Below are 23,796 nucleotides of genomic sequence, written 5' to 3'. Positions count from 1 at the left end.
GGGAAGCAAGGACAAAAATGAACTGTTATGACTTCATCAAGATCAAAACTTTTGCACAGCAAAGGAAACTGTCAACAAAACCAAAAGACAACTGACAGAATGGGAGAAGATATTTGCAAATAACATATCAGATAAAGGGCTAGTAGCCAAAATTTATAAACAACTTATCAAACTCAACACCCAAAGAACAAAAATCCAACCAAGAAATGGGCAGAAGACATGAACAGACATTTCTGCAAAGAAGACATACAGAAGGCCAACAGACACATAAAAAGTGCTCCACATCACTTGGCATCAGGGAAATACAAATAAAAAACCACAGTGAGATATCACCTCATACCAGTCAGAATGGCTAAAATTAACAAGTCAGGAAACAACAGGTGTTGGTGAGGATGCGGAGAAAGGGGAGCCCTCCTGCACTATTGGTGGGAATGCAGGCTAGTGCAGCCACTCTGGAAAACAGTATGGAGGTTCCTCAAAAAGTTGAAAATAGAGCTACCTTATGACCCAGCAATCGCACTACTGGGTATTTACCCTAAAGATACAAATATAGTAACCCAAATGTTTACAGCAGCAATGTCCACAATAGCCAAACTATGGAAAGAACCTAGATGCCCATCAGCAGATGAATAGATAAAGAAGATGTGGTATTATATATACAATGGAATACTATGCAACCATCAAAAGACATGAAATCTTGCCATTTACAGCGATGTGAATGGAACTAGAGGGTATTATGCTGAGCGAAATAAGTCAATCAAAGAAAGACAATTATCATATGAGCTCCCTGATATGAGGAAGTTGAGAGGCAACGGGGTAGGGAAGGTTGGGGGGTAGGGAAGGAAAAAATGAAACAAGATGGGATTGGGAGGGAGACAAACCATAATAGACTCTTAATCTCACGAAACAAACTGAGGGTTGCTGGGGTGGTGGTGGGGGGGTACAGGGTGGCTGGGTTATGAACATTGGGAAGGGTATGTGCTATGGGGAGTGCTGTGAAGTGTGTAAGTCTGATGATTCACAGACCTGTACCCCTGGGGCAAATAATACATTATATGTTTATAAATAAATAAATAAATATGTAAATATCTTACAGTTTTGTCAATTATACCTCCCTAAAGCTGAGAAAATAAATATAAATGAAAGAGAGAGAAAAAACAAACAAACCAAAAAAAAAACCTTCCAAATGTGTGAGCTTGAGTTTGTGATAAACCTTGGCCCAGCCCTTGGCTTTGTGATCTTGGGAAAGTCACTTAAATTCTCTCAGTGTCTCGATTTTCCTCATCTTTTCGTAAAGTGATACTTACACCCCTTGGTCTCCGGTGGCATAAATTTCAAATAGTCTGCCACTGGTGGAAATGGTTGGGAGAGATTAGAGCCACCTCAGGTGACCACGTGGTGAGGGAGAGGGCTGGTGTGCTGGTGCACACAAAGCAGGTGTTTTGGCCATGGACAAGCCTGCATGGCAATCCCAACTCTGCCTGTCATTTGGGTGAGTTATTAAATCTCCAGAAGTCTCTCCAATTTGTAAAATGCAGCGTTGTTGAGATACAGATATATAAACATAAGCTCCTGACAGACAGTAGGCCATTAATAATGGTGGCTATCATTATTTTTTATCAATTACTGAATCACAATGAATAGTTAGCAGGTTCAGAATATGAAGGTTTATTTTCTAAAACATGCCTACTCATTCACTTTGATCCCTAGGGAAGAGCCAGTACAGAATTGGGTTATCCAGCTAGGAAATTAAATCCCATGTTTCTCTATACTGAATGTTTGGGGCTAATACCAGAAGCTTATCCTCATTACACATCACACCTTGAGAATAGCTGGACAGGTACTTCTCTTCCCCTCAGAAGTCTCTGCATTAAGTCCCCACTCCTGTGACCACAGGAATTCTGGTAGTCTGTTGGGATCTCAAAATTTATCCATTCTAAAGAGGGTAAAATTATCATGCACTAATCCCCAATGCTTTTTAGCATGAGAATCTCATTTTTTTAAAAAAGATTTTATTTATTTGACAGAGAGAGGTAACACAAGCAGAGGAGCTGGAGAGGGAGAAGCAGGCTTCCTGCTGAGCAAGGAGCCCAATGCGGGGCTCGAACCCAGGACCCCAGGATCGTGACCTGAGCAGAAGGCAGATGCTCAATGACTGAGCTACACAGGCACCCAGAGAATCTCATTTAAAGGTAAAAATAATTTAAAGGAATCCCAAAAAGTAACAGTTCTATTTTAAGTAGCTTTTGATTGAGAACATAGTTGATAAAAAATTTAGCAGTGGTAAGAAGTTAGAGGATCCTCCCAAACATTTTTTTTGAGTAGGTAGTATACAAACCTGATGGAAAATGCAGAAGGTACCAAAGGGAATAGTCCTTGCACTCCATGCCTCGGTCACTCAGTGTCCTTCCCAGAGCCAAGTGTTGTTGAAACACTGTGTCTGCTGTGTCCTTTCAAAGGTCATCTATGCTTTACAAATACTTACATATTTATCACTTAAAAAAAGACAAAAATAACAGATCTTTCCACTGTTCTTCATACTTATCAATGTCTTGTTATACTTTAAACAGGGTACGTGAAAAAAAGAGAGAAGAATGTGCATTTTTATTCATCACAGTGGCATCTGCTATTGAAAAGTTAGATTGCATTTACTAATATACCAAAAGTCCAAGTGTACATCAATTACAGAGCACCTAGAGATTCTCAGCTCTAAGTTTGGAAACCAGTAGTATAAGAAAGTTATCGATAATATTCAACATTAATTTTGGTCCCTACTTTGCATCAGGCATTGTTCTCAGCATTTTATACTTGTTATCTCACATAATCCACATCCTTCAAATCCTTCTCTTTCAGCTTAAATGTTATCTCCTTAGAGAAGCTTTCTACGATCCAAGGATACCTTCCCTCTTCCCTTTCCATTATTCCCTATCATTTCATCCTATTTCCTTCAGGAGATGAACCACTCTATGTAATTAGTTACCTATCTATCTGCTTGTTTACTGTTGTCTTCCCAACAGTACGTGTTTTACAAGCAAGGACAGAATCAGCTTGGCTCCTTGCACTATATCCAGTGGCCGGTACCATGTCTCAGAGGAGCCATTCATTGGATATTTATTAAATACATCATGAGCAAAAACCAACTTGACGAAGCAGACCCTATTATTATTTCTGTTATACAAATGAGGAAACCAAGGCCCAGAGAGAAAAACAAGCTCATCCCAAAGTTAGTAAATGACAAAATTGGTTTGAAACCCAGCTCTGCTTGACCTCAGAGCCCAAGCTCTTTACCACCATTCTGTTGTCAGAAATGGAAGACTGAGTACATTCCTGGATGTGTGTGATCTTGAATAAGTCACTTTTCCTCCCTTGGACTGTTTGCTCCACTGGAAAAGGAGAGGGTGGAATTAGCAATATTCCTCACAGAGGTGTTCTGTGATGTAGGAGATTGTGATCCATGAAAACGTAAAGGGGGACATTGAAGGGACCAAGAAGATTGGCCAGATGCCTGTAAGAGAGATAGATGACTTTTGATTCTTTTCTTCCTTCCCTCCTTTCCTCATGGAAGATTTGCTGATCTTTATTCTATGGCAGGCACTGTGTCAGACATCCCTTTGGATAGGGCTCCAAAGACTAATAGGACATGGTCCCTGCTGTTAAGGGACCTGGCCTGATGGGTCTAATGCAGACCCACTAACAGCTGCTTTTAGTGTAGGTCAGTGCCATAATAGTAACATGTATGAGGCACGTGGTTACATGGAAGAGGAAGGGATTAATTCCATCATGTCATATGTACAGTGCTCGGAATGGAACTGGATGTAAGGAAGGGAGGAATGAGGTGTAATGCTGAGCTGGGCCTTGGGGGAAGGAATAGTCTTCCAGATGGACAAGGCTAAGGTGAGGCTTCTGGACCCAGGAGACATTACAGGCAGAAACACAAGCACATTGTGCTGGATTCCTAGGGTAGGGGGTTGGCTCCCACGGTGCAGAGCTGGTTAGGTAGAGGGAGCCCAGACTCTTCAGCCTGGAATTGACTCCTGAGAGCAGAGGCATGGCCAACTCATATTTACATTTTATTTTTAGCAAGATGACTCTGCCTGTGGTAGGACAGGAGGAGGCTGATGAGGCCAACAGTGGGGAAACTGGTTAGGAGGCTTTGCAGTGGTTCAGGTGAGAGATGATGAGCACTTGGAACCTAAGGCATTCACAGCAGGGTGGGAGAGGAGCTAAAAAAATCGGAGATTTTTTTTAAAAGGTAGAACAGAAGGACTTGGTGATTGATTGGATGAGGGAGAATAAGAGGAGACTAAGGGACTTATTGGAATGGATCAGGTGGCCAAATACAAAACACTACCATGAACAATTATAGGGAATTTGGAGTGGGGTGGGAGAAATAATGCTGTTGAATTTGGATATATTAAGTTTGAGGTGGCTCTTAGACAGCCAGCAGGAAAGGTATAGCTGTGTCCTTCCTTTACAGAATAGCAGTCCAAGCCTGAGCCAGACATCCCTGGGCCCATTTCCTGCTGGGCCCAGGCAGGGATAAAATTCTCCAAGACCTGAGTAGAATTCCTGAGCTCCACATCCTTCAAGGATATAAGCTGGAAATTGAAAACTCCCTAGATCCTTATTGATAGGAGGAGAACAGATTGTGGATTTGCTTTTTAAAATCGGACGTTGGCTCCAGTGGATCCGACTCTCTTGTCCCTTGCAAGGACCAGACTTTAAAACAAAAGAAACCATTTCTTCTGGAGCAGCCTCTGGCCCTGACAGACTCTGGCTCTCGAGTTGGCACCCAAGAAGCCCCCACTTGCTTTAGGGAACAGCTTTTCTAAAGAAGGTGAGGTTGTACGGCGTGTAGCCTGTCCAGCCTGGCCGCTGCTGAAAGCCCAGAATCTTGGGCACTGGACCCTCGCCCAGTCTCAATGGGCGTCCTCAATGCCGAGAAAAGACTTCACGTAGCCCTAACTCTTTCCAAAATGACGCGTCTGGAACCCTTCTCCACCTCAACTCGGATCCCTAGAGCTCACTAGGCGGTGGCAGGGCCGAACACGTGGGCCCCATTAGGGGCCGGCCTCTAAGGTCCCCCCCCCCCCCCCCCGGGAAGGGGGTAACCTAGGAGGCAGAAGGCTGGCTCGCCACACCGAGCGTGGTAATCTCCCCGGCTGCTCCAGCCCCTGGCCAAAGGCAGGGACACGCCCTGTGCCCACGTTCATAGGACGGTGCCAGGGTCCCTTTTCTCTACTCCGCCCTCTCCTCCCGCACTGTCCCACTGTCCTGCCCATAAATCGCAAGAGCAAAGGTAGCAGGATTCCTGCGGGCCGCAACACCGGGCGCTAAAGCAGTGCAGTCCCGAGCTTCCCCTGCAGAAGCCGCGCTCCTCACTTGGTCCGGGGGTAGAGGGGGCGCGAGAGAGCAAGTGGGCGGGCATCCTATTCTCCGCATCCTCCTCCAGGTCCTGGCGCGCAGGGTGGGAGCGCCGCGCCGCTCCGCGCTGCGCATCGCGGCCGGCTCGCCGCCTGCCCCCTGCCCTAGCTGGGCCGCCTCCCCCGGCTGCCGGTGGAGGGCTACGAGGCGCTAACGTTACGCTGTTTCCGGTTTTCTAGCGGGCTCTGTTTCCCCTCCCAAGGCGGCGGCGGCGGAGCGGCGGAGCCCCCCAAATGGCCTGGCCAGATGCGGCAGGTTTGCTGCTCAGCGCTGCCGCCGCCGCCACTGGAGAAGGCTCGGTGCAGCAGCTACAGCGACAGCAGCAGCAGCAGCAGCAGCAGCAGCAGCAGCAGCAGCAGCAGCAGCAGCAGCGAGAGGAGCAGCAGCAGCAGCAGCCGCAGCAGCAGCAGCAGCGAGAGCAGCAGCAGGAGCAGCAGCCGCAGCAGCAGCAGCGAGAGCAGCAGCAGGAGCAGCAGCAGCAGCAGCATCTCCTCCCGTCCCGCTGCGCCCCCAGAGCCGCGGCCGCCGCAACAGCCGCAGCCCCGCAGCCCCGCAGCCCGGAGAGCCGCCGCCCGCTCTCGAGCCGCAGCCGCCGGCGGCATGAGGCGCGACCCGGCCCCCGGCTTCTCCATGCTGCTCTTCGGTGTGTCGCTCGCCTGCTACTCGCCTAGCCTCAAGTCGGTGCAGGACCAGGCGTACAAGGCACCGGTGGTGGTGGAGGGCAAGGTACAGGGGCTGGCCCCGGCCAGCGGCTCCAGCTCCAACAGCACCCGCGAGCCACCCAGCTCGAATCGGGTGGCACTGGTGAAGGTGCTGGACAAGTGGCCGCTCCGGAGCGGGGGGCTGCAGCGCGAGCAGGTGATCAGCGTGGGCTCCTGTGCGCCGCTCGAAAGGAACCAGCGCTACATCTTTTTCCTGGAGCCCACTGAGCAGCCCTTAGTCTTTAAGACGGCCTTTGCCCCTATCGACACCAACGGCAAAAACCTCAAGAAAGAGGTGGGCAAGATCCTGTGCACTGACTGCGGTGAGTCGCCCCCTCCCTCTCTGCTGGAGAAAGGGGGGAGGGGCGAGGTGGTGGAGAATGGGGGTGGGGCGGGGAGGTGCTGCAGGTGCCCAGGCCTGGCAGCGCCCGGCTGCTGGGGGTGGGGGGTGGGGCCGCCCCTGGGCAGGGCACCTGGCGCGGATGGGTGAGGGGGTGGGGGTTGGGAGAAGGAGGATCAGGCTCAAAGTGTGCCAGGGATGGGGGGCGGGGGAAGGCGCTGGCCTGTGCCAGCAGCGATCTGCGGCTGATGTATGGCATGTAGAGCTGGAAAGCTGCCATCATAGCCCAGTAGCGGCAGGAAAAACGGCGAAGTCCGGGTGGTGCCGGCCCGAGGCTCGGTGAGTCAGGAGTGACCCTCGGAGGCCTTGCCGGCTCTGCTCCCATGGGCCTGCCTCGCTGCGACTGGCCAGGGTCTACAGGAGCAGCTGGGCAGACTCCCAGGTCGTGAAGGCCTCCGCTTACAAGTTCTCCTAGGGAATGACGGCCCCCGCCCCCTCCTTCCTCTCCGGGGCTCGGGTTCTGCTCATCCCCACCGCTGGCGCAGGCAGAGTTGGACTTTTTCTGCTACTGTTTTCCGTCCTCCATGTGGCTCGGGGTGTTTTTTCCTTCGTGATTGCCTCTTTGCTAAGCGGTTAGCCCAGTCTTCTCTTACCCTCCAGGACCGGGAAGCGGACACCTCTTTTGGCCGTTTCTGGGAGATTTGACTAGGTCTGTTGAAAGGGATGACAATGAAATAGAGTAACTTACTTCTGCTGAATGCCGTAAGCTCAAGCTCTGACATCTTACTGGCAGGATGTGTGGACTGCATCTGCCGTCTTCATGATGTTGGGGCTGCACGGGAATGCAGGCGCTCAGAAACAACACAAGTGTGTAGATCTCTGTAGCCGAGAGTGGAGGTCTCCCATGTTCAAAGTAAAAGAAGTATCTGTTTAAGAGCTTTTGTTTCTCCTCCCTGAACGCACTTACTTCTCAGTGAGATATTTCAAACCAAATCGCCCCCATACTGGAGTATTTGGTGCTGGCTGGTCTTGGGCTTATTCCTGTTGGGGCTTCTTTTTGTCCCGTCTCAGGCTAAATTGGGTGCTTGCTGTGTGACTCTGGGCTGTGTAATCACTGAATTATGACAGATGTCCCGGAGGTCATCGAAGTTGGCATGTTTACCAGGTTACCAATTGGGTCTATATAGGCTTTGGGAAGCAAAGAATGTGGAACAGCTCATGGGAAGTTTTGCTGCCCTCCCCTTTTTAGATCAATGCCTTTTTGCGTTTTGGAAGCCTTCCTCCTCTCTCCCCCTCCCCCACCCCTGTCCTTCAAGAGACAAAATTTTAATTTAGTAGTAGTGGTTGCGTATCCAGGCATTATGTTAAACTGTGGCCACTTTAATCAGAAGAATCTTGAAGTATCTTAATGAAGAGGGAGAAACTTGGGTGGTAAGAGTGATTTCTCTCTCTGACATTGTTCTGAGGAATACTGTTGACTGCTCCTTCATGTTGGTTTTATGCTCTTCCCTGTTTTATGATGACAAGTCGAGAACAGTTAAGAATTTCTGATTTTTTTATTCTGTTAAGTATTTTATGTGAGATCCCATAGGGAGCTGTGGAACTGTATTGTGCAGCGGGAAATAGATAGTAAAAACATTTATTGAACCTTGTCCAAGGACAGCTTCTGTTTTGGTTCTTGGTGAGTTGCTCCCGAGTATGCACAGTGCACATCACTACATAATCCCTAGTCTGGTCCACTGAGACCCAATGGTCTTTGTCAGATAATCCCCTGTCTTCCTCCACCTACTTTCCCCCTTCCCTCCTTTGCAATTATACCTTGTTTGTCTTGGTGAGAGTTGAGGAGTTGAAGAGTTGAATGTGGAGATCATGAGAGATGTGGGGGTCAGAGATATTTTCTACTTTCAGGTTATGATCACCTCATTTGATGGAAGTGGCATGTGTGGGTCTAGTTCTCAGAAAGTGCTCAAAGAGATCCCTTCTGAAGAGAAGGCCATCCCACGCTGTAAATTGTCAAGAGACAGAAACAAGCATGGAAGTAAATAAACACTTCAGAATGCAAACAATTTGGCTTTGAATTGATAGTGCCTAAGTCGGTGTCAGTTTGTGGAGGGGGGAGCTTTATATAAGGGGATTCGAAATTAAAGGACATATTTGTGAGAGGAAATTTGTGAGAGGAATTATATGCCAGAAGAGCATAAACTGCATTTTCTTATTTTCTACCATGGGGTTAAGGAAAACACGCCCTGGTGATGGTATATTAAATAAGGAAACAAAATCATCCTAACTAACCACAACACCTTCCTTGTGCTCAGCAGGAAATAACTAACAAATTCATTTTCTGTTTTCTATCTCTAAAGAAAGCCCTCTGGGCCACAGGGTCATTGGGAACATTTTCTCCTTGGAGCAGATTTGCCCGTTGCAAAATAGGGAAACTGGCACTCAGAAACTGTCATCATGCCCGTTATATTGAGCAACTGTGGTTGAATTGTTACTTTGTTTAGCCAGTTTCAGCTCTGAATGTGTCTGGATTCAGAGAGCTGTGTTTCCTGGGGAGATCATCTAGAAAGGTGTCTTAGGGTGGGTTAGGATTTTGGGACAATGTATCCTATGGAGGGATATTGAGTTTAAAAGCTAGCACATGTCTCAGTAGCATCAATGAGGGGTCATGCTAGACCCTTTGTAGAAGGTCCTCACGAATGGCTAATTTCACTGCTATTGTGTAATATTGATTTGAAGCCTGTGAAGTCTGGCTGGGATAACAATATCTGTCAGAGGGGTATTTTTATAGATCTCATGTGTATCATTCATCCAAAATTACTACCTCTGGTGGAAAAGAGTTGAGTAAAATCTTTGCATTTCTAAAAAGCTTGCATACAGGGAGGTGTTTTCTGTGCCTTTTGTGGAGAGGAAAAAGAGGAAAAAGAGAAAGCAGTCTTCAGGATTAGCAACTCTGTACAATGCTATAAAAGCATCCTGTTCTGCAACCAGTCCTGCATTTTTAAAGATGGTTGCACATATTTTGGTATAATCACACCCTATCTTGTTGCTTTCCTATATATATGGTTTTAAGCTGTTTCCTTGTTGCATAGACACAGCAGATAGCTTAAGAAAAAAAAAGATCATTCTTCCTTTGGGACTTTCTGATTTACAGTTTTCTTCCAATGTATAGTGTTCTTTGTTGTTAAAGATGGAAAAGGTGTATTCCCCCGGGGTGGGGGGTTGGGGTGGTGGTGGTGGTGGTGGTGGTGGCGGTGGTGGCTTTACATCCTTTAGGATAGTTTTATTTAATTTGACAACCAGAATCACATATTAGAGGAAGGTGGTTCACAAAATTCAGCATAGCAAAAGCTACTGCATATTTTTAAAATGCTGTTTATTTAAAGAATCTTTTCTTCCCCCGCCAGCTGGAAACCCAGCTGTGCTGCAGCTTAAAGATGGGAAAGTGAAACTACTCTAGAAACTGACCATTCCATTCCTAGCTGTGAGGACGAGGCTTGGCCATAGATTTAGGGGTAGAATTACCATGATAATATCATTAAATCTCTTGGTGCCTCCTTTCCTCAGCCGATTGCAATTATTGGGGGCGGGAACCATATCTTATCTTTGAGGTCTTTTTCCTACCTCTCCAGCCTCCCCCCCACCATGTTGGTACTGTGTCTGATGTGTACAGGGACTCTCAAGTGTCTTTTGAAAGGATGAAGTCAAGTGAAGTTAAAAAAGCAAGCCTCCCGATTAATACTAAAACAATCTTAACTCTTGGATCTGTGACCGCAAGTCTTAGTTCTGAAAAGCTGAGTTTGATGATAGCCTTTACCTGTCGCTATGGGAACCTTTTTTCCAAAGGAGTCGTTATCAACTAGAGTACTTAACCACAATGTGTTTAATCATTGTGCTGATTAGTGTTAATGGGATTTGAGCCACGGAGACTAAAGGTCTTGCTGGAGAGGACCCTCTTTCTTTTTTCTTTTTTCTTTTTTTTTTTTTTTTTGGAGAGTAGATTACCACTCCCTCACCCTCAAAACAAAAATAAAAATAAAACAACTCTCCATTTGAATTAACAAATATTTCGGGAGCTAGAGAGGATGGTATATTAACTAACTAGGTGACTAACTTCTTGGTCCCAATCCTCTTTTCCATTTTTCATCATCTAGGACGTTTTCATTCTATTTCCTAATAGCAAATGCACCGTTAGGGGTTTTTTTTTTTTCCCTTTCTAAAATTGTATTTGCTTTTCTGAATGTGTAATATATTTATATGCCTCAATCCAGAAAGTGCATATGAATATACGGTCAAAAGTCTCCCTCTCACTCCTGTGTTCAGCTACCTAATCCGTAAGGCAATTGAAAAATAACATATTCTTGAAATGTGTATTTCTCTAAAAGCAAAACGCTTGTCAAAGTAGTCTTAGGTTTTTCTCTTAACAGACGGAGAGTGTTCATTTTGCCATTAAGTCAATTTTATGGTAAATTCTTTCCCAGGCAATACATATATATACATATATATGTATGTGTATGTATATATTTGTACAGGCACGTACATATGTATGTATCTATCTATACATAAGTATATATTTGACTTAACCCAAGATCTTAATCACTACCCTACCTCACAAATGTAACCCTAGGCTCAAGAATGAAAATACCAAGGTGTTTTTCAGATACTTTGCCATTAAGAAGTTTTGTGTGACAGGAAATTTTGGGAGGAGTCTTCACTGGGATGCCCAAGAGAGAAATGCAATGATTTGTCCCTGAGCTTAGGGCAGCCCCTCTGCCCGTACCACGATTCTTACTGTTTCACTCTCTCAATAAGCTCACAGCAGAATCCACGAGGAAAATCACATGCTTCCATATGTGCAAAAAGAAAACCCCACAGTGCGTGATTGCTTTGATTTTCATTTAGAAGGCAAACCCAAAGACTTCAGTTGCTGATGAAGAGTTTGATTTTGACTGACTGTATTCCTATAGGCTGGTACAATTCTAGGGGGAATTATCCACTTGAATCTTGCTTTGAAGTACGTTTAAGGTAACGGATTTGAATGCAGTGTTAAAATTTCAGAGTGTCAGGGAATTGCCACTTGAATACTGAGGGGGAAAAAAAGGCAACAGTGGAAAATTTTAACCCTCTAAATCCTGGTGGCTTAGTGGCATCTGGCAATTTTGCCCACTGATTTGGAAAAGGAATGACAATATTAGTGAAGTTTTTCCCTGTGTCATCTTCAACAACTGGTTCTGGGTTCTTTCTTTTGAAGGCCTGACATGGTGGTGGTATAATTTGAGCCAAAGGTAAGAGAAATTTCCCTCCAGATTTTGAGTTTGGATGCATGCGTATGAAATGAGGATTTTTGTCTTACTCGTTTCTAGGAATTAACCCTCCTTTCCCACTCACTTACTGGAATTAGTATATAGAAATAAAGTGAGTTTATGAATTTCAAGAGATGATATAGGGAACGCTTTAGTAAACTGAGGAAAGCAGGTGAATTGGCTGGTGGAAGTGTTGAATTGTGATAGGTTTGTGAACATAGATTCTTATTTTTTAAAATATTTTATTTATTTGACAGAGGGGGAAAAGAGAGAGAGAAAAAACAAGCAGGGGAGGGGCGGAGGGAGAGGGAGAAGGAGGTTCCCTGCTCCATTTGGGATATTGGGATCATGACCTGAGCCGGAGGCAGATGCTTAACCAACTGAACCACCCAGGCGTGCCCCTAGACGCCTTAAAAACAACAGTGCACCCAGGTGAATCTTGGTGAACTAGAGCTTTGTGGAAGGCTGTAGGAACCCTAGCAAACGTGGAGGCTGATTAAAAGGCGTTAGGATGACCTGCGAGAGGACATCCTGTACTCAGGCAAAGAGCTGGGAAGCTTCTGCCAATCTGGGGTCAAAAGACAGAGATTCACATTGACAGAGAGCATTTGTTGTTAATCAGCTGTGATATTTTTCGATAATTATGAAATGAGGTTAAGTTAAGGAACCTTCTTTCTCTGGCTAGCTGTGTTTGGCCAAGTGTGGCATATGAGCTCCATTCTGCAGCAACGTTCCCTTCCCACTCTGTGCTCCGAGTGAGCTCCAGGTAGCCTCTCCAGGGACCTCTGGGACAGAGCCGGTTAGCTCCTCCCTGTGCCTCTGCTCAGGACCTGCTTGTGCAGCTGGCCTCCAGGGCTGAGCTGGATATGGTTAATACTCCATTTACCCTTGCAGATGTTTCCAGAGTGGCAGAGCGTCCTGGAGGTTTCCGTCTTCCACTAGCAACACAGACCCCCAAGATGTGGTGTTTGAGTTGCTTTTTAATCCTGCCTCCAGAAACAGAATCTTTAATGCTCCTCTTTTGCTCTCACAGATTTCCTGCCTTGTGCTGATGACATTGGCTTCCCCCCATTCTCTTTCCCTCCGTGATCTGTTTATTCAGACTGAGGATCTTTGTCCTTTAGGCTAGGATGTTTTACTTGGTCTTGATCTTGATATCGTTCCAACTAACAAAAGCCAAACTGGGCTAACATTCCTCCGGACTGAGTGAGAGGAAAAGTCACTGCATGGCTGAATACCTGGTCCAGCCCCTGGGAGAGTCAGGACGTCATTAATTCGATTACGACGATGATGCCTTTTGGTGTCCCTGAAGTCGTATTACTAAAAGAGCTTTGCTTCAAGTCCATCTTTCAAATGTTTGCTTCCACAAATAATTCAATGTAGGTGCTCTGCTTCAAGAACGAGGTGTTTCGGGTAGTTGTATCAGACACAGTCCCTCTCATCAAACAATTTACAATCTGGAGGTACAAAGGAAGAGTGGCACTTCAATCCAGAATGTGCTAACTGCCATGAGACACACCAGCAGGGGACTTTGGGGAGCAAGGGAAGCCTCTCAGAGGAAAAGAATATCATATTTAGAGGATTAAAGGAGAAGTAGTTAGAGATGGGATTCTAATACTCAGAGATAGTTGAGGTAGAGGTGGTTTAGAGATAGAGAGGGATGAAATGATTGATTAAATTGATTACATGGGGAGAGAGCCACTTTCTCTTCTGCAGAGGGGTATACTTAAAGTATACAAAATAACCAGAATGACAGGGAGAACTGGGTAAGGAGTCTGGAGAGGAAAATGAGGGTAATATTTTCGACTGTCTCGAATGCTAGGCTGATGACTTTATTTGTAATTCTGTAAATAGTATTTGAAGGCTTATGTTAAAAGCAATTCAGTAATGTTTTGTAGTTACTGGTGGATGGGTCTTGCACATATTTTGTTAAATTTATCCCAAAGTATTTCATGTTTTCCTGATGCTACCGTAAAGGGTATTTTTGTTTAGTTTGCTTGCCAGTTATTAATTGTTAGCATATAGAAATGTAATTTATAAAGCACTGATTATGTATCCTGTGACCTTAAGACATTTGCTTGTTAGTTCTAGTAACTGTTTTTGGTAAATCTCTTAGGATTTTTTTCTATGACTAAGTTGTCAGTGAAAAAAAAGACAGTTTTCCTTTTCCTGTTTGCCTTTTTTCTTTTTTGCCTTTTCTTTTTTCTTTTTCTTTCCTTATTGCACTGGCTAGGACTGCCAAAGACAGTGTTGATTAGAGTGGTGAGGATAAACATCCTTGTTCTAGTCATGGTGGAAAGGATTCAGACTTTCACTATTAAGTACAACATTAGCTGAAGGTTTTTCATAGATGCCCTTCCTTAAAAAAATTTAAAAAGTTTATTTAGTGTGTGTAATGATCAAGAATTTGGGCTCTACAGCCAAATGCGCCTGGATTTGGAAACCATCCTCTACATTTTCTAGCTGAGCGATGTTGGGCAAATTACTTTCTGAGTCTTAGTTTCCTATAAAATGGGGATAATGATAGAACACTTAATAGGATAGCTGTTCCTATTAAATGAGATAATACATGTAGAATGATTAACATAGGGCCTCAATAATAAATGTTTAAAATAGTTACTTATTAACAAAATCTGACTAGACCAATGTGAGTAGGAAGCCTAGTAAGTGAAAATTTTAAGTTCTAGAAGTGGACTGAAGGCAGGCAAGGGGACAATTTTCACCAACCACTCTATTTTTAACTCATATGTTCCTATTTATCTCCACTTGAGAGCCTCTGGGCTGGGCTGGTGGGGGTGGTGATGAGAAGGGCGTGGGTTATGTGTGTCGTTTCAGTGTAGGGAAGTTCATGTGAGTTTAGGGTCTGAATGCTGGTCCTATGGAAGTCCCAAGTAGGCTATCAGTCTTCATGTATCCATGAGTCTCTGTTGGTCAGTATTCTGAGAAGCCCACAAGTAGATACTGCTGTTTCACAAATGAGATGACTAAGATCCATACTCCAAGTTTTCTTACGAGGAGCTGCTCAAAGTCCCTGGAAAATAGCTGGAAATGTCCATCTCTCTTTTTCTTCCTTCCTTCCTTTTCTTTTCTTTCTCTTTCTTTCCTCTCTCCCTCTCTCTCTTCTTCCCTCCTTCCTTCATCTTTCTCTCTCTCTCTCTTTTTTTTTTTCCCCAAAGAAAGCAGGTCCCTGGTTCAACCTGCTTTGATTTGGGGGTTTCCAACTCTGGGGATAGGTTCACACTGCATCATTCATATTCTTTCTTTGTTTCTACATTGAGTTGGTGTGGATCTCATGGCTGACCAGGGACAGAGGGGTACAGGTGTGGGCATATAACAGGTGGCATTTTTGGAGTTTGTGGGACTGAATTTTAATTTTACGTAATTGATTGATGTGTGGAACCTGATGAAAGTATGAATCTTTGCTCCTTAAATGTTTGTAGGACAGAGACTCTTTGCTTTGGCTTCTTCCTCTAAATATTTGTTGGGTACTATTAACCCTCAGATTCTGAGCTTGCCACATATCCCCAAGCTCAAGTTCTCCTGTTATTTTCTCATTCTTAGAGTCTTAGTATCTATGGCCTGTACCACGTATATGACACTTATCATTTAATGCCATGCATTGTTAATTACCTTTTGATGGGTCAGGTCAGTATCTTATCTCCTTCCCCTGACTGGAAGATCTTTGGAGGGCAGTAACTTAACATGTGATAAAGTAAATATTTGAGTAATGGCTATTGCCGAGAAAGAAGGGAGAGTGGGTCTTTTTGCTTTCTCTACTGCCCACTTTGGCCGTAGATAAATTTCAAGTTTCCTCAGATGACAGCCTAGACTAAGGGACTAGAGCAACCATAGAAAGTATCCTCAGACATTTTGATAATAGGCAGAATTTGGCTTCTCTGTCATGTTTCTGTTCAGTTCTTTTCCCCCCTTGATAGTTCATAGTGTTTTGTGGGTAATTCTTCTCTTTTCTTGAATTTTAGAATTTTGACTGGTGGTTTCCCTCACACATGTTAATATTTTGGCTTGTGTTTCCTTTCCGTCTTTTGGTTAGTTGGCATTCTGCAAACGATTCTTCAGTTTCACTTTGCCGTGGGAGTTTTTAGGATGTTCCCTGTTTGGGTTTCTTCCTGGAGTGTCCAGTTGGATGTGGTTACTTGGAGCTGCTCATGCTGCAGGCTGAATACCTTGAGACGGAAGACGTATGGCTGGTTGTCATCTGTAGTAAGCGGAGACCGCAAGTTAGGCGTTGTTGTACCTCTTTGCCTCGTAGGCAGCTTGAGCGCTTCTGGAGGCCAGGACTGGTTCTTACATTGTGGTGTTATTTCCTCAGAGGGTGGGGAGGGGGATCCTAGTGTTTCTTCATGTCTCTCTTTGGCATGTTCATCCTCTACCATATCACTGAAATGAGGCATTGTCTTCCATCTGCTTGGCTAATATATTGGGTAAGGGTTGGGGTGGCTTTCAAGGGGAGGTGCTCCTCTAGCTCAGAGTGCCTAAGGACCGCCCGTCACCGCTTTGCACAAGGCCATGGCACGCAACTCCCTGGAGTCAGTCCCTTCCATTCGTGCCTGTGGCCAGAAGTATAATCTCAGTACAGGGCCTCACTACAGCTCCTTAGGCCGGTGATGAACTTGACAAACACTGCACCATTGAGGACTCTCTTTTGGAGGAGCTTTGTGTGGTTTTGGAGAGGAGAGTTTATTTACCAGTCAGGACTGAACAGGTAGATTAAGGAGATCTGACATGTCTGACTTCCTGTCTCTGAATGAGAGAAAGAGTGGCAGGCCTGCCTCCGGTGTAGCTTTCCCAGGATGGTCATTGGTTGGTTGGATGTCAGGGAACGAAATAATAAAAAGAAGAATTTTTTTTTAAAAGGAAGAAATGAATCTTGGACCACAATGCGATCCAACTGTCCAGAGTGAAGCTAAGGCCCACAAGCGAAGAGTTTCTTTCAAAGGGCACTGGGGCTTCCAAAGGCAGCCTCTCTGACTGCTCACTCTTAGTTGGTTTCCTTTTCATCGTTCATTCATGTGGATTTCCTTCTGAGAACCTCTCACCTGGGGTTTCCAACTCTCCTACCTTGCCCTTCTGTGCTCCCTACTTAGGTCTGCTGTCATACTTGCTTTTTTGTCATCATCGTAATAGCTGGTCCTCAGTCTCTATTCCCCCAAACCAGAGAAGTTGCCAGAAATTTCTAGTGCAACCTTTCCAACCCTTCCTCAGACTTTAGGTCTGATGGACCTAGTGGAAAGATAATGAACAAGGCCTGGGACAGGGACCTTAGAGGCTAGAACCACTTATGACAAATCTGGCTGAGTTCCTCTCAGGTCCAGTTCTTTTAGGTAAAACATTTAGCCACCATCCCCCTCCCCAAGAAAGCTTCTCCCATATTCCAGGTTTCATCTGCAAAAGGGAACGCTTTCTCCAAAAAGACTAGTAACATTCACGAGGCCCCCTAGTGACGTGCATGTTAAATTGTCTTGGCCAAGTACTGGTTTCTGGATGGCACTTCCCAGAGCTCGGCCCAAGTGATTCAGGCCATTACTGGGAAGATCCTAGGATGTGGAGGCAGGTGGAATCATACTCTGGGCCAAGCAAAACATTACCACTTCTGAGAGAAGCTTCTTGCTACTGGGAAAGAATCTAACTTGTAAGTTGAAGGGAGGCACATGGATGGCCCCCAGGTTGGGAGGGAGCTTCCTGTCTTTGTTTCTCATTATGCAAATTATCTGAGTAGGTTTTTGCTGTGCATGGTGTGCGCTCATCTAACAGGGCAAGTGGGAGCTGGAGCTGAGACTAGTTCCCTTGGGAATATTGTTTTCACCTCTGCCAGTGCCCCCCCCACACCAGCTTTTACTTTGCCCACACTGGTTGTGGGCTCCTTGCTTCTTGTGTGTGGTGGCACAGCCTCAGGGCCTCTGGTGAATGAGCCTTAGGCCCGGAGCTTGTTGTACAGAGTAAGGATTAAAGGCATTGGTTTTAGATTCGTCTGTTAAGGGATCATGTCAAGTGGATAGAAGGTCCCAGAGGTTTGATGGTCTTCACTAGGCCAAGCTCACAAACTATATTTTTTTAAAGTAGGTACACAATTTTACTTTTCTCATCTCTGAAGTTAGAGAATAGCCTAGTCATAGCCTAGTCATTCTAGAGGAAGAGTGCGTGTTGTCATTATTATTATTGGATTTTATATGAGAGAGAGAGAGAGCATGCGCAAGTGGGAGGAGGGGCAGAGGAAGAGGGAGAAGCAGACTTCCCACTGAGCAGAGACACCCCCCCACCCCTCCCACCCCCGCCTCAAGCCTGGGGCTTGATCCCAGTACCCAGAGATCAAGACCCGAGCCAAGATCAGACTTGTCACCCGCTGAGCCACCCAGGCCCTCTGGTGCATGTTGTCATCAGATGAGGAAAGTAGAGAGGCACAATAGTGCTTCTCTGGCCCTGTGTCTCAGAGGGTGATCCTCTGTGAGCGCCACTCTTTATTCTGTGGGTCAAAGATTCCTTTTTTTGGAAGACTTTGTGACTGACAACTGTGAGTTTGGGGACTGCCTCTCTGCCTACTTGTGATCTCTGTCTGTCAAATAAATAAAATCTTAAAAAAAAAAAAAAAAAAAAAAAGAGGCCATGGTCTGGAGCGGACTCTGAAGGGTAGACCTTCCAGCTCTATGACTTTGGGCAAATTTATTAGCCTTCTTTTGCTTCAGGTTCCCCAGCCATAAAATGGGGCTAATAAGAATACTTGACCTCATGGGGTAAGGTTTCAGGGAACTCCTCACATAAAGTGCTCCGAAAAGTGCCCACTTGGAGGAGAAAATGGCAGGCTAGCTGGAATTCCCATTAATGACATGTCTGTTGTTGTGGAAAGAAAATGGCTTTTCATTTTCATCCTGATATTTGTTAAAATCCTGGCTCTGTTCCTCACAAGCTCTGGGGACTAGGGAAGGTCACTTGATTTTTCTGAGTCCTCCCATTTCCAGCTGCCTGGGGCACATTGTTTCAGGCCTCTGTCGCTGCCTGATGAAGCACCCCAAAATGCGGTGCCTTCAGACAGCAACAATTCTTTGTCATTATCTCTCACAGTCCCGGGGATTGACTGGGCTCAGCTAGGAGGTTAGTATCTTTCTTGTCCTTTTGGTCACAGGGTGGCTAAGCAGTCAGACGGTAGCTGGGACTGGGTCACTTCAAAGCTTCCTCTTGACCTGTCTAGAAGTTGTTGCTGGCTCTTCTCATCTGGGAGCTTAGCTGGGGTTAAGGGCCAAGGACTTTGCCTGGGAGGATCCTGAGAGGGGGCCAGGAAAATGCTGAGTTGTCTTTTATGATCTAGCCTCAGAAGTCATTTCTACCACATTCTGTTTGTGAGAAGAGAGTTAGTTACTAAGCCCTGACCAGGTTCAAGGGGAGTAGACTTAGACTACTTCTTGGTGGAGGGATTGTCGAAGACTTTGTGGATATGTTTTGAAACCAGTACAGTCTGCTTTCTTTTTTTCTTTACCTTTTATGATTTATTTGAGAGAGAGACAGAGACAGAGGGACAAAGGGAGGGGGGAGGGAAGAGAATATCCTAAGCAGATTCTTCCCTGAGCGTGATCTCATGACCTAGAGACCACGACTGCGCCAAACCAAGAGTTGGAGGCTTAACTGACTGTGCCACCCGGGCGCCCCTAAAGTGTGCTTTCTGGTCACAAACTATTGATATGAAAAATACACTCATCCTCACCCCAAATCTTACTCCTCCAAAAAAGGCTCATCTATGCTGGCACCAGGCTCAGGCCTGGGGCCAGGATCTCACCCTCTAAATCAGGTGTAGGTGCCAATGGGGCCTCTCTAAGTCAGTTCCTTGGGTGCAGCAACTTGAGCCTTGTTCCTCTTGACTTGAAGAAGTGAACTATAGAAACAAGTTCTCTGACTACCCTCCCCGCACCTGTCTACTGTCACACAATGCCGGACTAGATGTAGGGGAACTGCTAAAAATGCCCCCTTTTTAAAAATTGGTAATATGTAAACATTGTGGAGGACTTGAATTTTGAGATAATTTTAAGCTTACAGGAAAGTTGCAAAAATGGTACAAAGACACTCCTTTGCCCAGTTTCCCCAAATTATGCAACCACGTGAACTTATCAAAACCAGAAAATGAATAATAGTATTGATGTAATACTATTAACTAATCTATAGGCCTTATTCATGTTTGGCCAGTTGTTTTACTAATGGCCTTTTCACAGTCCAGGGTCCAATCTAGAATCTCCTATCACCTTCAGCTGTCATGTAGATATTCTAGCTGAGGTAGATATTCCCATTTAGAAAGGGGGAGAATTCCCATTTAGAAAGGGGGATAAAGAAGATATGATCCATATACACAATGTCCACTGGTACATTTCACAGTTCTGAGATCCAGCCCGGCATGTGAATAGGCTCATGTCTGGGAACAATTCTCCACTATTCTTGGTTTGATCCTATGGGTTCCACGTTTTGCCCTCTAAATTCGCCTTCCTTTTCCCTGAAATACGGCCTGGGTCTGCAAGCTAAGAACTCGTCTCAGTGTTCTGTGTTATTTCAGGTGATGGTCAGTCAGGTGCAGCCCCAAGAGGAAACCCAGGAAAGGCACAAAAAACAAAGGTTACTAGAGTCACTGGTCCTAGAGAAGGGGTCACCACATGCTGCACAGGGTCAAGAGAACTTGCCACATTTTGGTCAGGTGGCACAAGACGGAAGAGCACAGACAGCATTAGGCCCGAGACCTTATTGGGATTTCCTTGGGAAGAGAGAGCCATGGCAGGATGAATTGTTGAGGACTGGCTAGTGTGAAGAATTCTGGTGGTCTCTAAGCTATAGGGGTGGTTGGTGCCTGCCTGCCTGGCCCCTGGTCCTGGGATGATTAAGGGGCAGACAGAAGAGGGACGGCTCTGCATTGGTTATTGCATATCAAAGGCTTGCTCCTGATTGAGTGCTTTGCTATCTCTAAGAAGTGGCTAGCCCTGATGGTGCAGTCTCTCCAGACAGAAAGAGTTTTTCAGATGTCCAGACATCCTATTACATAGAAAAGGAAAACTCTATAGAGTACACTCAGCCAGCTTCCTACTTATAGATGTTTGGGGACCCAAAGGGCTTTTCATTTTGTAGTGCTTGGTCCCGGCTATTACACTTCTTTTTAAAAATGTGCAGTTTGCCTATGAATCTTACTGGAGTTCACTACTTTAGATGAAAGTCACACTCTCAGATTTTAGCAAGCTAAGCTCTTCTCTGCCTTGAGCTCCCTGAGGGCTGCTGTGAGATGACACCCTCAGATTAGTGGAATTCCTGTTCTTGAATGGAAAGGACCTGGGAGGAGTGTCCTTAAGATCCTTAGAGGGCCTTTTGTCTAGCTCAAAGTTTCTTTGAGACATTGCCTTTTGTCCTATGCTGTATAGGACACCCCGGTCTTCGGTAGTGACATTGATCTAGACTTCCAAACCACTGGGAACCTCAAAATCCATCATCTTTGGTTCCTTTCTTACCTTCATCCCCTATGTTCGGTACGTTGTCAAGCTCATGACAGTTTTTGCTACTGCAAAGTTTCTTCAATCCAACTCTTTCCGTTCATGATGCTCTAGTTGGGTACTTATACGTCGCCTAGACTATCACAGTCACTGCTAAATGGAATTCCCCATTTTCAGAGTCTCTGCTCTCCTCTATCACCTCTCCTGGAATTCGCTTTCTAAAACAAAGTAATTACGTTTGCCCAAAACAGAAGTCTTCATTAGCTTCTTACTGCTTAGAGAATAAAGTGCAAATGCCTTCACGTGACATGTGGGGCCTTCCACAGTTTGACCCCGCCTGTCTTTAAGCCTGCAGCCCACTCTGCTACCCTTACTCTTTGCTGCAGCCAGGATGGACTGTTCTGAAAATTTAGGAAGCATTTTACATTTTTCTTCCTTAGCGCTTCTATACATTCTGTTTCCTTGGCTTGGTATGCTTTTCCTTTCTTTCTCAGTCAGGTGCTAGCCTTCTCATCCTTCACAGTTCAGCTCAGATCCCATTTCTCCTCAAGGCTTTTTCTGATCCCCTCAGTCTGAATGAATCATGGCATCCTTTATGTTTCCATAGCCGTTCATAGCTCTTCTGTAATCACACTGGTCTGTTCTATCATTTAGTGTAGTCAGATCTGGAAGCAGTGCATGTGTGTGTGGTCCCTAGACTATGAGCTTCTTGAGTGTGAGATGGAACTGCAGCAAAGGCTTTCTCTGTCTCTGACTTATTATTATCTTTTTGTGTGTGCCTTAGTTAAGTTAGATGGCTACCAACTGTCTGATGACTTGAAGAGAGAATGAATTTTACTTTAGGATTAGAACTGGCTATTAGGGAAAAGAAGGCCATCTGCACCCCAGTGTTCATAGCAGCAATGTCCACAATTGCCAAATTTTGGAAAGAGCCAAAATGCCTTTCAAAAGATGAATGGATAAAGAAGATATGGTCCATATGCACAAAGGAATATTACTCAGCCATCAGAAAGGATGAATACCTACCATTTGCATAAACATGGACAGGTCTGGAGGAGATTATGCCAAGTGAAATAAGCCAAGCAAAGAAAATCGATTATCATATGGTTTCACTTACTTGTGGAACATAAGGAATAACATGGAGGACATTATGAGAAGGAAAGGAAAAGTGAATTGGGGGAAATCAGAGCGGGGAGACGAAGCATGAGAGACTGTGGACTCTGAGAAACAAACTGAGGGTTTTGGAGGGGATGGATTGAGGGATTGGTAGGGCCTGGTGGTGGGTATTAAGGAGGGCATGGATTGCATGGAGCATTGGGTATGGTGCATAAACAATGAATCTTGGATCACCGAAAAAAAAAAAAAAAAAAGAACTGGCCAGTAGAATAAGCATCTGGTTCCTGGAAGGAGATTGGCCTGGGTGTATTATACATTGGCAGAGATATACAAGGCGGTAAATTGAGGCAGCCGCTTCAGATGCAAATAGGGGTTGGTTTAGTTAGAGTGCTATGCCGGACTCTTGGCTGTTCTTGTTGCTGCTATTGATAACAATTAAAAAAAAATCTCTGATATGTGGCCTAGAGTCTGTGTTTTATTAGCCTCTGTGGAAAACGCCTTGATTGTTGGGGGTACTAATTACTAAGCACCTGAGATTGTTCAGAAATAGGAGATTATGGTTCTTTTGTATGCCAGCGTATGCCATGGTACTTGGGATGTTATAGGATCTCAATAAATATTACTTGAGGCGAAGAGTGAGTGGAGAAGTGACTTCTCCTCAGTGACTCTAGGGTACCTGCATGTGCCATTCCCAAGGATCCCCGCTTGGAGAGCCAGTTCAAAGTTGGCCAAAGTTAAGAGAAGGCTCAGTCCTCCCAAGTGATTTATTCAGGGTCCTTGTGATCTTCAGAGCTTTCTGCACTGCCACGAACGAGTGGGGGACACTGGGGCATTCGGATATAGACATAAGCGATTGGTGGCAAGTGAATGGCAGAACTGTGATCGAAATCAGGCGGTCAGAAGGGACAGGAGCTTCTTTTAGGCGGCCAAGAGGAGAGTCTGGGCTGTGTCCTTAGTCCAGGAAGAGGAGACTGTTCAGGCATTGTCAGCTGTTTAGTGGTTGTTTTGCTTTTAAATGATGAAAGCCCTTCCTGGAAATCAGTGTTACTGGGCCCAGTCTCAGCCCACTGCTTTCCTCATGACCTTGTGCAGCCTGTGCTTAAACCCTGGGCTTTGTCTTGAGCTGACAAATGCTGGGTTCTCCTTTGGCTGTGAGAACTGGGGTGGAGGGAGTGTTACAAGCCAACTAGGTAAGTGGCATGGCATCAAAATAGAGCCTGCATGGGTTTCTAGCTTTTCTTGGGAAATTTTAGCAAAATCCCAGACTGAGGGACAATCTGGACGTCTGCAGTGCAGAATTTCTCCCTGGAAGCTGGACTTCCCTGTCTGCTATTCCGGGTATCAAATCCGAGCAGCCTCGCTAAGTCTGTGATTGTGGTAATTGGATGGGAGGGGTTGGGGCAATTTAGGAAGATGATGGGGGCCTGACCTCTTCCTGCCTT

General features: G+C 45.4%; 1 protein-coding gene across 4 annotated transcripts in view; it reads left to right on the top strand.

Annotated features, from left to right (window-relative positions):
* Nucleotides 1–5,462: 5,462 nt before the first annotated feature.
* NRG2 (neuregulin 2) overlaps nucleotides 5,463–23,796 on the top strand; it is a 176,024-nt gene continuing 157,690 nt past the window's right edge. For 3 of the 4 annotated variants that reach the window (XR_007127611.1, XM_047730932.1, XM_047730933.1), the window contains exon 1: nucleotides 5,463–6,448. Coding sequence is in view for 3 of the 4 variants with exons in the window: in XM_047730932.1 (XP_047586888.1) it covers nucleotides 5,671–6,448 (778 nt within the window). In the remaining variant the exon portion in view is untranslated. The remainder of the gene's footprint in view (nucleotides 6,449–23,796) is intronic. The other variant, XM_047730934.1, reaches the window with a different exon arrangement.

This window comes from Lutra lutra, chromosome 5 (genome assembly GCF_902655055.1).
Source record: "Lutra lutra chromosome 5, mLutLut1.2, whole genome shotgun sequence".
Lineage (NCBI taxonomy): Eukaryota > Metazoa > Chordata > Mammalia > Carnivora > Mustelidae > Lutra > Lutra lutra.
Note: the sequence above shows the minus strand (reverse complement) of the source record. Positions and strands in the feature narration are given on the sequence as shown.